This window comes from Miniopterus schreibersii (genome assembly GCF_964146895.1).
Source record: "Miniopterus schreibersii genome assembly, chromosome: 2".
NCBI lineage: Eukaryota > Metazoa > Chordata > Mammalia > Chiroptera > Miniopteridae > Miniopterus > Miniopterus schreibersii.
Window position 1 is genome coordinate 151,408,663 of NC_138102.1, and position 18,800 is coordinate 151,427,462.

Genomic DNA, 18,800 nt, shown 5'->3' on the forward strand with positions numbered 1-18,800 from the left:
ATTATAGTTTCAGGAATGATTCCCAAGTTCCCTTTCCCCTAGGGATATCTCTGCTTAAGGAGATGGCTCCCTCACCTCCAGATTTTGAAAGGAGCATGGGAAAGGGAGAGAGAAATGACTGGAAGTAGGTTGAGCAAACAGGAAAATGAGTGTTGGATGTTCAAAATTACCATTCAAGAGGCTGTTAGCTCACCACAGCATTCTCTTAGGCTCTCCCCCTCCAAACCAGTTCTTCCTCTACTTAATGCAGAGGTCATTCAGAAGGAAGCTTTGACTCACACAGCACTTTGAACAGCTCGATAAATATCGGTACTAACGTGCTCTCCCTTTCTTTACTGTTTTAGCAACTTCAAAGTATGGGTGAAATATATGCAAATCTGAATTATGTGGCCTACTTGTTAGGCTCTTGCTAGCTGAAATAATTGGCAATTTTTTTATTAAAGGCTGTGAACTGAAAATCATGTCATCTTATCCTTCAACACTGAAAGAAAAAAAAAAAAGACTTTGAATGCAGCTTCTACTTTTCATAAACCCTTGCCTGCCTGAGCTGTTAATAACAAAAACTGGTTTGATTCACCTACTAATGAGCTGTGAGACAGTCTAAAGGAAAAACAGCAAAACCTTATGGTATTAATTTTAGTTGAAAGCAAAAATATTTCAAACAAACTCAGAAAAATGAACAAATATCATCATGAAATTAACTCTGCTTGTTGTGGAAACAGTAAGAGTAGCAACAGGTCAGGAACAGCATAAACAAATATCAGGAAAGTTATTTTCAGAATGTGCTTACCTAATAGTTATCACTGAAATCAAACGTAAGAGGGTCATTTTAGACAGACCTTCTGCATTATTCTGCCTAAGCAATTAGAGTCTGTAAGTAGTACAAGGCACTCCTTTGCTCCTCCCACACAGCAGTTTGTTCAAACAGTAAATACAAAGCACAGCATTGCATTGTAGGTTGTCCTATGTGGGTCTGTCTGTCTAGATTGTGGAGCACTGGAGAGCAAGGACAATTGGACAGGGCCTGATTAAGGTGTGTTACTTCACTTCAAACATACAGCAGATATTTAGTGTTTTTTAATTGATAGTGAAAGTATTTCTTTAGTCCATCAGGTCTAAATACCACCCAAATCAATGTGCATAAAAACAAAAGCAAACGAAGCCTGCAGACTTTAGTTTGCCTTAATTCATGATAAAAATGGTCCTAGTTTTATACCAATTGTCCTATGAATCAGGTTGAAATGATTCACTTAATGAATGCTTACATACCAGGATGCTATGCCTAATATTCTTAGTAAGCTTTACCATAGTGTCCTTACAGAAGAAATAATTTATCATAAACTGTCCAGCAATTTGAAATAAGACTACCTAGTCTACCAGTAAGAAGTATGCTAACAATTAGTTCAGGATATTCCACTTCAAAAATAAAGAATCCTCATCTAATTAAAGGTTAAATCAGTCCTCAGGTTATATAATATGGGATCAACCTCTACCTGAAAACAATTTAAAAACCAGATAAATGCATTTACTGTAACCTTGTGGTGCATGTTTATCAACATTATTTTGTAGCTTTAGTTCCATAAGTAATTTGCACCCGTTTACATGAAAGAATTGTAACAACAGGAGAGTCCAAGCCCCCAATTTTACAGACTGAGATGAAGTCCTGAGAGCAGTTTCTTCAAGGCTAAGCAGAGGTGTGGTGACAGATGTGAATTTAGCCCGCGTGCCCTCTAACACCCACGCCTCGTCTGTTCAGTATTTAAGTCACTTGCAAATGTGACAAAGGGGACTCGTCAAGTTGTGCGTGTTCAATTGCCAGTTACGGGTTAATCGACACAATCCTGACTATTAACGCAAATAACATAGTTCGTTTTGTGAGCTCCTTAGAGGGTTAAAAAAAATAAATAAAAAACAAGGAATTTAAATTTGCCTTTTCATTGCTTGTATGCATAAAGACAAACTGAACTCGGCAAAAAGTCAATGTACCTTAAGGTGAATTTCACCAGCAACACAACACCTCTCGGGTTAAACAGTCTGTGTCTAAACCATCACCGTTAGAAATCATTTTTAAAAATGCTTTCCAGGGACGTCTTTCTTCTTTCTAGGGACGTCCGGTTAGATTAATCATCTGTACATTTTTAAAATTTAACTTTTTCCATCTGTCTTCCGCTGGAATGACGTTTCCGTAAGGTGGAAGCGGGGAGCGCGCAGACAGGAGACAGCCGAGCGGCGAAGTTGAAGGGCCGAGACTGGAGGGCGGCGGGGCGGAGGACGCCGTCTGGGAGTCGCGCAGGCGAACCCGAGGTCTCCGCTCCCCGCCGCGCTGCGCTCCCGCACGTGCGCCCGCGGCCGCAGCCCGACCCCGCGCCCGCGCCGGACCGCCCCTCGGGCCCACCCCATCCGGAGCCGAGCGCGCGAGGGGCGCCGCGCGCCGCGCCGCGAGTCGTCGGGACCCGCGCGGGCCTGCGATTGGACGCGCCGCCGCCAGGCGCCCGGCAGGAACACAAAAGCGCTGGGAAGGGGAGGGGGGCGTTGTTGCGGCGAGTCCCGGGCTTCGGCTTCATTGCCTCTCCCCCTCTCCTCCGCACTCCATGCCCCGCTTCCCTCGGCAGCTCGCCTCGGCTCGCTCGCGCGGCCGGCACTTGGCGCGCACCTCGCCGCCGCCGCCTCGCGTGGGCTCCCGCCCGGCCTCTGCGCCTTCCCTCGCGCCCTCGGCTCCCGCCATGGGGCCAACTTGGGGCTCCTAAGAGTTGCCGCCTCTCAGCCGCCAGCTCTCCGGCCAAAGTCCCCGCGGGCGGGATATGGCTTAGGGCGCGGGAGAGCCAGCCTAGAGGTAACGGACAGGAGGGGCGGCCGACCGAGGAAAAAGCAGCCAAACGATGAGTTTCCACAAGGAAGACGGAGTGAACAGCCTGTGCCAGAAGGCGCTGCACATCGTCACCGAGCTGTGTTTCGCGGGCCAGGTGGAGTGGGAGAAGTGCTCGGGCATCTTCCCCCCGGACCGGGGCAGCCAGGGCGGAGGCAGCACAGGTAACCGGGGAGGGCTCCGCCCGCGTCTTCGCGCTCCGCCGGGACCGCGCGCTCCCCTCCTAGCTCCCGGGTCCCGCGCCTCCCGCGCCTTTAGGGCGCCGCGTTTCCTCCCGCGCTCCTTCCCCTCGCTCAGCAGCTGGCTACTTTTCGGGTGTTGTCTCCCCACGTTCACCCGCCCGGCTCCTTCCGCTTCTCTGGTCTGCTCCTTGCCCGCCGCCTCGCTCCCTGGCTCCCGCACCCCCTCGCCGCGCACTCCCACGCCTCGCGTCTCCCTCCCGCGCGGGCGGCGGCCCGGGGACCGCTCGCCTGTGGGACTCGGGTTGCCCTTTCGTGTCCCGTGGGTCGCGGGTAGCGGGCTTGGGGAAGGCGCCGGGGCGGGACAGTCCTTGCTTGGACGCACCTGTGGCTGCCTTGGCCTCGGGAGGCGGCGAGGATCCGGGAAGGGGTGACTCGCAACCTGTTGAGCACTTGATAGTTTCCCAAGCCCTTTAATATAGATGATTTTCGAGGGCTTCATGACAACGTTGGCAAAACAGCGGGGATTATTGATCGCCCATTAGGCGACAGCTAAGGCTCAGGACACATATAGGGTAAGTGGAAGAGAGGGAAAGGTTATAAATCCTTTCCACACACGCGCGCGCTCTCATACGCACCCCAACATACAGGCGTTTTCCTACCCCTTCAGGAAACTTGGGAGGGGATGGGGTGGGATGGGGGACGCCGGCCGTCAGAAATCTGGAGGCGGAAAGAAATCTCAGATTTCTCTCAAGAGGGAAGGACCGAGGGAGGGACGGTCCAAAACTTCTGTTTTGGTCACGCCTGGGCGCAAGGGTTTTTGAACCACCGGCGCCGTGGCCGGTGCAGCCTGTTGTGCCTTCACACGGCCGAGGTGGACTCCGGGCGTGTGGTGCGCGTGGTACCGAGTCCCCTGGGAGAGGCACTTGTTGCTCTGGGAGATAACCACTGCTTATGGGATTTTTTGGGCAGGGGGGTGTAAGGTTTCGTTTCCTCCTGGAGGGCCTCGTTTCTTCCCCTCTGCTTTGCTGTCTTTTTAGTCTCCTGGCGGGGCTTTGTGCTTTGCGGGTAGCCAGGGCAACAGGTGAGGGCCGGGCGGCGGGGCTCGGGGCGGAGCTCCACTGCGGGGTGCTGCGCGCTGGGCAGGAGGCCGGGAGCGCGCACTTGGAGAACCCCCCTCCCCTCTCCTCCCCTCCTCCCCTCCTCCCCTCCTCCCCTCCCCCCTCCCCCCTCCCCCCTCCTCCCCTCCCCCTCCCCCCTCCCTCCTCCCCTCCCCCCCTCTCCTCCCCCCTCCCCTCCCCCCCCACCACCACCTAAAGCAGAGAGAGCGGGGAGGCAGGGGGGAGTAGCTGTGGTTGAGCTTGTACATACCATGATTAAATGGACCGTCTGCGGGGTTTCGAATTCCCTGATCCCAGGTTACAGGAACCCAGAGGGGCTTCCGTGTGCGCTCGACGTGGCAGAGCCTGAGGAGATGCTGCTCCTTGGCCCCCGCAGCAGCGTGATGCATAATTACTGCTGTCCACCTGCTGGAAACTTAGACATTTTGTGAATGTATAATGACCACAACAGAAGTCTTTTCCGTTTGTTCAGTAGGCATTAAATTCCTAGGAATATATGAAACTTTATTAGAGGAGGCGGCTGGGTGAACATCACCTATGTGCGTGTCATGTGTATGGTTGCTAAGCCTGAGATAAACAGTCAAAATAGTGTGACCATAAAGTTCTCTGATGAAGTCCTCTGTGGTGATAAGCTCTCCTGAAATGTCTTTAGGGATTCACATGGTAAAGGTAAGACTCGGAGAAGGGGGTACAGTGAAGGAAATGAGGGTATTTAAGTTTAAAGACTTGTTTTTTGGTCACTTAACAGTTGATGCTATGGAGAAAAATACTGATTTCTCCCTGCCTTCCTCCCCATGTGATCATACACCAAGTAGTGGTTTCCTGGGTCTCAGGTTGGCTGTTAATACGGGAAATTTGTGAAGGTTGGAAACCAAGTAGTACTGGCTTCTAAATCTTTGTAAATGCACAGCTCTCCTAGTTTAAGGTAAGACACTGCTGTATATGCACTGTAGAGAGATTTCTGAGCTTACCCTAAGCACTACAAGAAGTACTTGTCATCCTAATTCCTTTTGGACTTCCTCTTGGGAACAGAAAAAGGGGAGGTTAGTCTAAAACAAATACATGGGCATTTCTCCCCTTAAGGGAAAATATATAGTGTTCAAATGTGGTGCTTGATTTAATATATGAATATACATCGAGTGGCTATCACTAGAAAAGACACTCTACTAGGCTGTGTATGAGATTAAAACTACACAAGATTTCATTACACTTTCCATTTGTAAATCTGGGCAACAGACGTAAAATACTTTATTTGGCAAATAAACACCCAATATCAAGAGATATCTATGAAGTAGATTCTAAGATTATTTACCAAATCTTTAATTACATTAATGAGCCATTCAGCTTCAGGTATTTTAAAGCAGATTTTCTTATAACTTATGCACCTATGCCCTTTATTATAGGTCTCTAAATAACACTTTCAATAGATGATCCTTCTACTCCCTGTGTGTTTAATGAAAAGCACATTACTGATAGGAAGATAGGACATTGAATGGACAGTGGTTATTTACTTTGAAAGTTAATCAGCACTGCCCAGATGGTGTTAGTTACTCTAAGGTTGCAGTGACAATTGCAGGCTTCTAGATTGTGTATATTTTTAGATTCCTTCACTTCTGGGTAGAGGGAGAGAAATTGAGGTAATCCCAATTAAAGTCAATCTACATTAAAGGAGTAATGAATAAGACATTATCCTACTGGTTTTGAAAATGCCAATAAAGAGCAAGCTTCACCATTCTCTACCATAACAGCAGTAGCAAAGCAGCAGCAGTGATACTGATATTGAGGATCTTCCAATTAAGTTGACTGATCCCACATTTCATTAAAATTTGTAAAGACAGACTCCATGCAGCTGCCAACACAAGTTAATTTACTCTTTTGGAATAGTTTGTTAGGGACATTATTGATGTCAACATCACTAGTACACTAGAAAGTTCATTATGTGAAATTTTTAGAAAATCAGATTTTCGGAGTCTTTTTACCACTGATTCTCCCGCTCCCCTTAAAGAGATATGTCACCCACTAAATCATCTTAATGCACAATATGGTTTAATACTAGAATACTTAAGAAAAAATACAAAAAAATATATTGGTTTCAAATGTTATTTTTTAGATATACTGTGACTAACTATACATAATAGTTTTTGAACTGGATTTGGGTTCGTTTCCAATCAATCTTTAATTGCTGCTTCATATCCAAATGCTTATGAAGCTTTAGGAAACTAAGTTGTTTGACAGGCAGACCTCATAAATCATAGCTAATCAAACCCACTTAAACTCACAGTCATATCACAATTGTATAGACCTAATTTAATATAAATATTTTAAATAAACATTTAATACATCAGTGTTTTAATTTTGCATTTTCCCCTTTTAATTTGAAGCTAAAAATTCTAAAATAAAAGTTTAAACAACTTCCAAATTCATACATGTGTTCTTCAGTTTCTCAGATGTGGGGCTGAGTAGGCAAATGGCAAAGAATTTCATTGAAGCTACTTAATTATTAAGAAAAGAGGTGACTATGTAAAATTTTAAAAATTACCTCATGATTTTCCTCTGTGACTACAGCATTTTAAGTTTTAACAGCATTTTAAGTCTTAACAGAAAGGCTTAAAATGGTTAAGGGAACTTCATAGGTTTTTCTCTTCAGACACAAAGCAATGATTAGACAATTTATTTATAATTTTTTATCATTATTTTGCTGAGTTTTACACATTCTAATGATTGTATAAAGAAATACAATTTAGAAACAGTGAAAATTTTTCCTTGAGACTTGTAGGTTTGGGAAAGAGTAACTAAACCACAATGAATTTAGAAGTATAGATCCACTGAAGAAGAATGTATAAGAGGATTTGTTTTCCTTCCTCCCATTGTCACTCCACTGAAAAATGACCAGGTTCTATTTCTGGTCCCATTTTTGCTTGCTCGTCAATACAGGCTGTACTTGGCTTCATTTTCTCTAAAGGGAAATGGACGAGTAACTTCAAAGGCCAAACAGGTCTCAGCAAGCATCTAATTTTCTTAATTCTAAAACATCAATATTTTGGCAGTATTAGCAGGATATTTTTCCCTTTTAACAAACTAAGATCTGTATTTCCTCTTTATATGAGTAGTGAGTCTCTGACATCTAATTCTTATAAGAGTGATTTTATATACAAAGTATATAGCTATCCATTTTATTCAAATCACATTTTCTTTAAAACCTAATCATAGTTGTAATTTTGTTTCATGGAAAAAAAATGGTTATTTGGAGGGAGGGGTATATCTGCATTCATTACAAGTTTTTATTGTATAAAATTCTGGTAGACAACAGACATCATAAATGTTTAATAAAATTTCCAATGCCAATTAAAATTATCTACACTTGAAAATATAATTGTGTTCTTCCTGATTTACATTTTATTCTAATGATATACACATTAAGTCAATAGAATATAAGCTCTTTAAGGACAGCCCTTTGTTTACTGTTTTATCCTCAGTGCCTACAAATATCTGTGGCTCCTAAAAGAATCTCAATAAATGAAAGAATGAATAGTCGAATCGATGAATTTACCCTCAGGAAGCTTCAGTTTCCTTATTTATAAAATTATGGGCGGTATTTAATAATCTCCAAATCCCTTTTGTAAATAAATTATATATAATTGTATCTTCGTGTCTCCAGTTTCAAATATAGTATCCTATGAAGATAAGCATCAAAGTATTTAGTTTATGATAATGACAGAAATTAGAGCACTTAAGGCATTTAAAGGCTAAAATGTAATGAGCAACATACTGGTGAAAAAGCAAGGAACACCATGGCTAAATCTGTGTTGTATAATAAATGTATTGAGTTTATTGAAGTTCTAGTGAAGTGGAAATGTCTGTTTAATCTATCCATGTTCTATTTCCTTTTACAGTAGTAAAAGGAAAGCCTGTTAGTTTGCTTAAGTAGAAAGTAGCTTGGAAAAAATATATCATTATTTAAATTGCTGTTAGTCATTCCAGTTAGAACTAGAAATCGTTTTGCAGTTGTGAAGACTGATGTAGGAAAAGTTAGCAACTTCCTCTCAAATCACTAGTTAGATAAGAAGCCAGGGCTCCTTAGATCCTAGGTCCAACACAAAGTAAGAATAAGAAGAGATCCTGGGGGTGTTTGTGGTGCTAAAGGACACTGAAACAAATGTTTGTAAAGATGGGCTCTTTATTATTATACGTACTGTTGGCTGTAATTAGTGGCATATCATAATGTATCCATAAGGTTTCTCAGCGTGCAATTATGGCCCAAACCCTAAACTTTCTTTTCATTAGATTTGTTTTCATCCAAATATAAGATACAGTGTTCATTTTTTTACCTGAGTATATGCATGCATATGCACTTAAGTGTACACAACTGTTAACTCATATTCTTTGCCAAATATAATTGATTTATTTTAACAGTAAAATTGTGTAAAGGGCTTTAGTATGTTTCAAATTCACAACTTTGAAATGATATAATTATAAATATTGCTTCTTTTATATGTTCATTAAAAAGCCCATAATGAAAGCAGATATTAAGTTACCAGTTAAATTGTTTTTGTTAATGTTTAATTAGAAAAATAATACATTAAAATTTCATTTGTTTGTTTTCCTACCACACTTTAGCTATCTAAGTTATGTAACTAACAGTCCATATTATTATTAAAATTCAGTATTACGAGCATTGAAGACAGAATATACCAGTGGAAAAAGAGCTAAGAGTTATCTATTGAAAGACTCCAAAGTGTAATTAATATGAATGTGTCAAAGAAAACTAGACCTTCTGATAGGGAGTGTTATTATTAAAGGTCAATAAATTATTTTCCTTGTTTTTAATTTGTACGATGCCAATTTCCTTTGTTGGTGGAATACCCAATACTGGCCAAGTTTAGAAACAGTCCCTGACCAAAGAGATGGCTTCTTGTTATTATCTCATACGATAGCTTTTCTTTTTCTCATAACATCACGTATCCTAAGTGGCCACTGAAGCTGTAAGAGCTGACATTAACATGACTTATGTAGGCTGTTAGAAAATAAAACACCATTTATAATTGGATGGCTCTGTGATGGCCTCAGAGCTAGAAAGGTAGAATCACCCTGGGGTGGCTGGGGTGGGAGGAGAGGAGCAACCAATATTAATAACTATTCCTTTCATGGAGGTAGATCCTGAAGTGTGTTATGATCTACTGTCTAATTTAACATTCCATTACTGAACAGAGAACAATTACAGTCAATTTTTTAAATCTTATAAATGTCAATTTGTTCATACGGCAGAATTATTTTAATTGAACAGCAAGGACTATTATTTTCTCTTCAGCCTTCATTATCCCCACAGTTCTATTTCAGAAGGCATAGATTTACAGGAACAATTGATAGAACAATATTAAAGAGCTTACTGTCTCCCTGGCCAGTGTCCTCAGTGGTTAGAGCATCTGCCTGTGCACTGAAGAGTCTTGGGTTAGGTTCCTGGTCAAGGGCACAGGTTCCATCCCTGGCCCCCATCAAGGCACATGTGGGAGGCAACCAATCGATGCCCCCTCCACCCTTCTGTTCCCCTCCCTCCTTTCTTCTCTCTATAAAATCAGTGGAAAAAATATCCTCGTGAGGATTAACCAAAAAAAAAGCTTACTATCATTTCTAATGCTTCAGTATGAGCTATTAATGTGTATGAGAAGTGGTTTTAGCATTGTGCTTTTATTCAAACAACTACTCATTGAGCACTTACTATGTGAAAGCCAGTGTTACAGATAGTAAAGTGTACTGGTGCCATTAATTAAATGCTATGCATAGTGGTGCAAGTTAATTTAAATATATAATTAATACACATCACAGGTAGTAAATCGTTTACTCAGTAATAAGCAGACATAAAGACTTCTGTTATACGTTTGGATATTTGAATACTATATTGGGTTTACACAGTTTATTAAATCTAAGATGCTATTGATTATGAGGTGCTCCATTATTTTATATGGTACCAAGAAAGAAAGAAAAATGTTGTCAATTAAAGACTGACTCTTATGGCAAGGAGTTTTTATTTTATACTTATGGAAAGTCCACTTTTAAAACTTAATGAGACATAGATTTTTAAAAAATCATATATCACACTTGTTAGCATCAGTGATGTGCACTTCTTCCAGATTGTGCCCTTAAAATGAAAGGCCGGTCCTTCAGCGTCCCTTTTCCCTTGTTATTGTTCCTCCATCCAGCAGCCTGGAGTGTGGACGTGGTATCTCGCCATCTTTTACTTTAGAGAATGCAAAACCCTTTGAATAGCAAAACTAAGATGTAGAAGAAACTAGAATTCCAGACACCTTGACGCTAATGTACCTGCCTTGCTTCTGCTGAGACAGTTAGTGACATAAGTGAGAAACTTCTGTCTTGTTTAAATCACTGTTAATGTGGACCCTTGTTACAGAAGTCAGAATTATGCCCTATTATAATAGTTATACCATTTGAATAGTTTAAATAAGTTAACTTCAAAACTAATTCCAAATTTTCATCTTAGAGGCATCTTGCCTCAACTTCCCTGAGGCAGCTAGCTTGCTTTCATTTTTTTTTTGAATAGGAATTTTACTTTGATTTAAGTTTTGTTCCCCCTCTTTCTCTACAGAATGATGCCATAAATGTGGTCTGTGGTCAGGCAACTGTAGGGAACCACCAAAAAACCAAAAGGCTAGGAATATCTGTAAACTAAATTGGAATTTATGATTAATTATGAGAAAACATTTTGAACATTTACTAGCATTTAAAATTTTTTAAAAAATATGATACAGAAAGCACAGATAAGAGTATCAACTAAAGCAGTGGTAAGTGGGAATTCAGAGCATGCCAGTTGGTCTGTGCTTTTCTGTGCGATAATAGCCATCTGCGTGAGTAGTAGATTTTGAGACCCAACAGGTTTCACAAGCCACAGTGAACGGGGCCCTGTAAATGGTGTGATCTGGTTATGCAGACTTTAGTCAAGTTCTGCTTTACTGAAAGTGTCTGAGAGGAATTGGCATTTTTAGGCTTATTCTCTTTTCTGATGAGAATGGTCTTTTCTCAGATTTTCAGAACTGTGTCACTTTATTTCAGGGTAGTAAGACATGATAAAAGAGTACGATTTCTATAGAAAAAAATGAGTCAGAGATATACAATCAGACAGATAAAAAGACAGTGGTAGAGCAAAGGTTATGCATATGTATGTAATCAAACCAGAGTTTGAGCAATTTTAAACCTAATTATCTTAGAGCCTAATCTAATTTTTGTAAATTCCATTAACTCTTAGTCTTACCAAGATATATTAGGATGAATGTTACATAATGGATTCTTTTTAATTACACAAATACATTAAACATTTTAGCTAGCGAGTCCTACTCTCCCAAGTCCGCCGCCTGCAATGAGTAACTTCAAAGTCTATGTGGGAAAAGCAGGCCACTCACACTTATCACCCCGGCCTCCCAGTGGTTGGCCCCTTTCCTCCAGTGGTCTTCTCTTCTTCTCCACCTTCTCTGTCTCTTTATGATCATGCCCAAACACTTGTTATTATGTGAAAAATGCTGTCTTAAAATTACATATTCAGGCATCTCAACCCACAACCAAAAGCTCCTATGATTCATCTTTCTCACCAAGAAACTTCAAAGCATCCACCTTCTACGTCTCTGTGAATTCCCTGTCCGTAACACGTGGTATCATATGGTGTACCCTTCATCATTGCAACTGCTTTCTCCTTTGAGCTTTATCACATTCTCCTAGGGAGGGAGGGACCTCATTCATGGACAAACCCACCTGTCTCTCTATCCCTACACCAAAGCAACTGAATAATTAGGCAATTTTAAAACCGGGCAGGCTAGTATCACTCTATTCATATCAAATTTCAAAAGAAGCCTCAATTCTGACCAGACATCCTATTTTTCTCCTATTGAGTTTTCTTTTGTTCTCTACAGTTCCTATTTCAAACATTTCCCACTCTACTTAAATATTCCAAACTATTCCCAAATAACATCAAATAACTGGCAGTTGACCCTAACTTCCACTTTGGAGAGAAAATACAAACAAGAATTTACTTGACTTCCTACCCAAAGACGTGTAAACTTACTTCATTCCAGAACCATCCTCCTTTTCTGACAAAGGAGGTGATCCAATTCTTTTACCTTTGCTTCAGGCCCCTCTCCCCCATCCATTTTCATCTTTTATGGGGCTTCATTATTAATTATTCTACTTGGCTTAACTTTTTCTTTTTGTCCTCTCATTCCTTTCCATAAGTTTTCAAACATACAGCACTTAGGTATTACCCAGCCTGCTAAAAACACCTTCATCAACTCCATGTGCTAGTCCAGTGGTTGCTCTCACGCCTCTTTTCCTAAATCTGGTTTCCTGATGGACTCACCTACTCATAGAATTCACTTCCTCGCTCCCACATTAATCTAGTTAACACAACCTTTGTTTCACCAGTCTCATTGAATTCAGTGAAGTCCTACTTGTTAAAGTTAATGGTTACTTGTCAACCCTCAAAATATTCTCTTCCGGAATTTTATGAAAACATATTGACCTGATTTTTTTAGTACTCCAGCTCTTTATCAATCTCTTATGCATGCAGGCTTTTTGTTTCTTAAAGTTCTGTTTCTTTAAATACTGGTGTACTCAGAATTTTGTAGAGGTGTTTATCTTCTCTTCCATGGATTCAGATTCCACTCTTTAAGGAAGTCCTTCCATTTTATCTTGAGTTGCAGTCATGCATGGCCAAGAGTTTCCTTAGAATTTTTACTTGCATGGCCCCAGGTACTTTAAACTCAGTAAGGCCAAAATGGAAGTCTTGGTCTTCTTATCTTACCTCATCATTCGCTTTGTCTCCCAATGTGTCCAATTCCTGGACTTCAGTCCTCACACTCTTTCACTACAACTTTGACTTCCCAATTATCTCCAGAATCTTATCTTTTCCCCCATTTCAGAAACCCTCATTGGGAGCTGCTCCATAGTCTCTTATGTGAATGACTATTGTATTAAGTAGTTTCTCTTCTACTCTGGCTTCCACTCTTATCTTCTCAGCCAGAGCATCATTTCTGAAATGTATACCCAACCATTTCGGTAACTGACTTAAAAACGTTACTCAGGCTACATGTTTTTCTTTGCACTAAGTCCAAACTCCATAGCATTCTTTATGTCATGGTTAGATGTTGACTCACAATTATAAAAGCATTATTAAAAACATGTTGATGACTTTATAAATCCTCCCATAATCTTTTGACAGTCAGGTTCTTTTTTATTTTGTTAAGTTTTGTTGAAAAAATTACGTCATAAAGATCTAGGTATTAATGGATTTTGGTTTTTTAATACTTTTAATGATTAGTCATAATTGCAAGCAATGTAAAAATATATAAAATACAAGAAGCTTGTTTTTATAATCTTTGTTTTACTTTTCAAAATAAAATTTTATTTAACCCACCTTTCACTTGTTGCTATTGAGGGGAAATACCTTTCCCCCTCGCTATATATCTCTGGATGGAAAGAGATGCAAGATAGGAATATTCGTGGAATCTCAGCCCATTCCCGTCTCTGAGAATGACTTAGCTGTTTCCCTTCCTTTGAGGTGTATGCTTTGCATTCTCAGGAAACAAATATTCTCTGCTCCTCCATGTAGAGAATTTTACAGGGTTGAGTTCTCATGGGGAACACCTATGGTTGTCCAGCCAGGCCTGTGCCTGTATGGGTAAGTTTAATTAATTCAAGGTGATATATTTGCAAGTCCACTTTATGATATACCTAAGGGGATATCCCCAAGTGTTCCAATTGCTACTGGCTTGAATACTATGTCTGTCTCTTAGTTGTTCTCTGCACAAATAAGTAGTAAATGGAATGTTATTTATTAGCTTCCTGAACATTAACATTTACTTAGAAATGTTGGTCTCCATTATAAACAAATGCACTCTTCAGTACCAGATATCATCAGAAAATGTCGCTCCTCTTTTTACCAATCTGTGACTCACCATTCAATTCATACCGAATCCATATCTTTGCATCTTTTCCCCTCAATACTCTTGTTTAAGGAAAGGTAGTTGATAATAATAGCAACCTATTGTGATACATATTATGCAAATTATAGTGCTAAATATTTTATATACATTTTCTTATTTAAACCTCACAACATTCCTATGAAATAAATAGTTCTATTTTACTGAGGTTCTTAAAACCTAAACAACTTGCCCAAAGTCATACAGCGGTGGAATTATTTGAATCCATGTCTAAATTGTTCCATAGTACAAGCTGTTATGCTATCGTCCTAGTAGGAGGGCTTGTGCATATTCTCTCCAAATCAGTCAACTTTAAGTCATTCAGCCACCTTGAACTCCACAGACATTTGAGTGTCTTTTTAGGCAACTCCCCAAATAAATACTCAATAGCTACATAACATTTTTGACTATGTGATATATACTAGACCCTAAAAATAAAAAGGCGAATAAATTTGGATTTTGTTCTGAAGGATCAGGGAGTGAATGTATTGGCAGTATGGGAACATTTGGAGAAGCAAAACAAGTGCAGATCCATAATCCCTTATCCACAATTATGAAACTTCAAAATCCTGAAAATTGAACGTTATTTTGTAAATTATGATAATTTGGTGTTAACACCTCACCTGAATTGGCATTAACTACTTATGGTCTTCAGTGATCCCACTCAGTGTTACCTAATTCAGACATTTCATTATAGATAAATTAATGTGTTTTATTACTGGATGTTATCCTGGATAATGTGTATTATATTACTTTGTACTATTCAGAAGAAAATAATAATTTTTGAAACACATCATGTTCCAAGAGTGTGGGGTAAAGGATTATAGGCCAATCCATGTTAGAGTGGTGGATGTGCGTTAAAAGCTTGTAGGAACAGAAGAGGCAGAGAGAGCTTCAGGGAAGAGGTATTATTGTATCTCATTATTGAAGGATGAGTAGAAATTTGCCAGGCAGCCAAGTCGGAGGAGAAAGTGCACTGGAGCTACATGAAACAGCCTGAACAAATTCATGAGAGAGTGATGGTGTGGTCAGAGTAAAGAACAGGGGGAGGAGAGCGGCAGAAGAGTAAAGCTGCAGCAGTAACCAGGGGTCAGATCACAGAGATGCTGTAGAATGCCATGCAGAGTCTGGATTTGCCCCACTTGGCTACGGGGAGACCTGGAAGGATGTCAGGCTAAGAGAGCTAAGAGGGTGACTAAGTATCTCAGTTGCCAGGACATGCCTTGGTTTCTTCGTGCTACCCTGGAATTATTGATAGCACTGCCTTTCACTTTCAAAAGTGACTTGGTTGAAATGTTTTGTGGTCCCCCAAATAATAGAACCAGATATTGATTTTAAAAAGAAAACTGTCAGCAATAGGGAAGATGGAACTGGGGTCAGAGATTTCCACAGAGCTTTTTTCTAAGATGAGAACATTATGAATGCCAAAACCCGTCACTAAGGAACAGGGGCATAAAAGAATTTCGTAAAATCCTTGTGGGTGGAGTAATAAAAGTTCTCTAATGCCTGACCCCCATTAGTAAAAAGGAAGGAGTTTTCAGTTATAGACTGAAAACTGCTTCCCTCCTTTCCATTACCTCACATTGTTCCGTAGTTTTCTTATATCTTGGCTTTTGGCCCCAGCTGGGTAGAAGTTAGCCTGTTGGAGAAGTTAATTGAGTTAAAATATCCGTAAAAATATAATGTAAATGGAGCTGGAAATGCATGAAGTTCATGAAGCCATAGTTGTCCTATTTATTCTTCCATTTTAAAACCACAGTTAATATTCAGGAAGCACATTAATTTTATACTTTTTCTCTTTTCCACAAGTACAGGGGTAATGAAAATAAAATAAAAATAAAGTGAAGTACAAAATATAAAATATGATCACACATTCTTCACCAATAGAATATAAATGGGAAATATATTCAATTTTTGGTAAGCAACTGGAAAGTGAGGGAAAATATTAATATTTCTGTATCACAGCATGTCAAATTTAATTTTTATCCTGGTAATTAAGTAAGAATAAAAACTTGGAATTATTTCAGTTTCTGAATGGATTTTTATTAGCTACGAATCAGGAGTTTAAACAGAACCATTTAATCTTACCAATCAAGGAAATGTAAATTAAAACAAGGCATCATTTCCCCCATCAGATCAGTGAAAATTAAAGTACAACAATATTTCTCTGAGATTGTAGGAACTAGAAAACTCAATATCATGTTTTTGTTACAGCCACTCTGGGGTACAGTTTGTAAATATCTAGTAAAACTAAATATGTGCATAACCTATGACTCTGCAATTCTATTCTAGATATTTACCTTAGAGAAACATTCACAAATATGCACAAGGAAGAGGGTGCGAGGATGCTCATTGTAGCTGTGTTGTAATAGCAAGACATTGGGCATAAACTAAATATCCATCATGATGAAGTATATTATGGAGTGCTATGTGATATGAAGTTATGACCTCAGGTATTGCTGAATAAAAAAATAAATCAAATTGAAAAATATGCAGTAAGCCATTTATGTAAAAATGTATATTAAACAATTCTATATTTTTATGTTTTTTAAGAGATACTTTGGTTTATTAGCACTTGGACCAGACAGATATACACCCAACTGGGATCAGTGGTTACTTCTGGACAGGGGAAGCACCTCCTGGATTTATAGTGGTGGTTAAAGGAAATTAGTTTTATTCTGTATTAGTTTGCTAAGGTTGCCATAACAAAGTTCCACAGACTGAGTGGCTTAAACAGCAGAAACTTATTTCCTCAGGTTGTGGAATCTACAAGTCTTAGATCAAGGAGTCAGGAGGGTTGATTTCTTCTGAGTCTCTTGTCTTGGCTTGTAGAGGGCCGCCTTTTCCCTGTGTCTTCACATGGTCTTCCCTCTGTGAGTGTCTGTGTCCTAGTCTCCCCTTCTTAGAAAGACAGCAGTCATATTAGATTAGGGCCCATTCATATGACCTTATTTTGCCTTAATTACTATTTTAAAGGCCCTCTCTCCAAATACAGTCACATTCTGAGGTACCAGAAGTTCAGACTTCAACATATGAATTTGGATGGGTAGAGGAACAGACATAATTCAGCCTATAACATATTTCTAAAATTTTTATTTAAAACAAATGGAAGAAATTGGATTCATATTTGACACTGAGGCTAAACAGAGTTGTAAAGTAAATTACAAAGCTATGTGAATCTAGAAAAATTTTCCTTCATGGGAAATCTATTTGGTCTTCAGAACTTTAAGCGTGCTAAAACACCAGATCGCTAGCACTGGTTACCTAAGGAATAGGAAAATGGAAGCAGGTAGAGGGATATTTACTTTTTATAAATAAATTTTACTTTTTAGAACAGTTTTAGATGTACAGAAAAATTGAGAAGGTAGTACAAATTTTCTTTTAAACATTTTATGTTAGTATATGCACTTGTGAACACACAAGTGAACCAATATTGGTACACTGTTATCTGAAGTCTATAATTTTTTCAAATTTCCTTAGTTTTTACCTAATATCCTTTTTTTTATTCCAGGATCCCATCTGGGATACCACATTGCATTTAGTTGTCATGTCTCCTTAGTCTCTTCTTGGCTCTAACAGTTTCTCAGACTTCATTTATTTTATTTTTGATGACCTTGACAATTTTGAAGAGTACTGGTTAGGTATTTTGTAGAGTGCTCTTCTACTGCAATTTGTCTTATACTTTTCTTATAATTAGACTCAGGGTATAGGTTTGGGGGAGGAAGACCACAGAGGTAAAGTGCCATTTCCATCACATCATATCAAGGATATATACCATCAGTATGATTCATCACTCTCGATTTTCACCTCGACCACCTGGGTGAGGTTTCGCCCCTGTAAAGTTACCCCTTCCTGTCCCTTTCCATATTGTATTCTTTGGAAGGAAGTAACTGTGTGCAACTCACAATTGAGTAAGGACATGTGCTCCACCTCCCTGAGGGCAAAATATCTACATAAATTGTTTGCAGTTCTTCTGCATAAGAGATTTGTCACTTCTCTCCCATTTACTTACTTATTCCATCTTACCTTTTTACTATATTTCTTCTGAATCATTTTACATAATAAATATATATTAATTTATAATTATTTTGCAATAAGAATATTTTAGATGTACTTAGATAACAAATCATTAGCTAATTTTGGACTTTGGAAATTAGGAGCATGCAAAGTTATCAAACAAACTATGGAGTTTGAAAATACAGCTAACAGTGTATATATTCTCAATTAATAGTGATGTGTTATTCTCATTTACATGATATAAAGGGTTTATACAGATATCTACCATTAGGAGAGAGAGAAACATCACTAATGAGAGAGTCATTGATCGGCTGCCTCCTGCACGCCCCCAACTAGGGATCCAGCCCACAACCCCGGCATGTGCCCTGACTGGGAGTCAAACTGCGGTCTCCTGGACCCTAGGTCGATGCTCAACCGCTGAGCCAAACCCAGTTGGACAGAAGGTTACATCTTTACATCAAAGATGAAGCAAACAGAAGCTTTTTGTGCATATGCAGTTTCTGAGTTTCTTAAGCTTCATGACTTCATGGCAAGTTGCAAGCTGCCCACCTTCATTTTGCAAACTCTTGGACCCTTTATAGTGTCCTTGGAAATAATATGCATATATTATGCTTTTCTAGTATACAACTGGATGGAA

The 18,800-nt window shown here is 39.7% G+C and overlaps 1 protein-coding gene across 1 annotated transcript in view; it reads left to right on the forward strand.

The window, feature by feature from the left end:
* Positions 1-2,435: 2,435 nt before the first annotated feature.
* The window catches only part of SYT10 (synaptotagmin 10), a 58,159-nt gene continuing 41,794 nt past the window's right edge, over positions 2,436-18,800 (forward strand). The window contains exon 1 of the mRNA XM_081129204.1: positions 2,436-3,030. Coding sequence (XP_080985330.1) covers positions 2,880-3,030 — 151 coding nt within the window. The 5' untranslated portion in view covers positions 2,436-2,879. The remainder of the gene's footprint in view (positions 3,031-18,800) is intronic.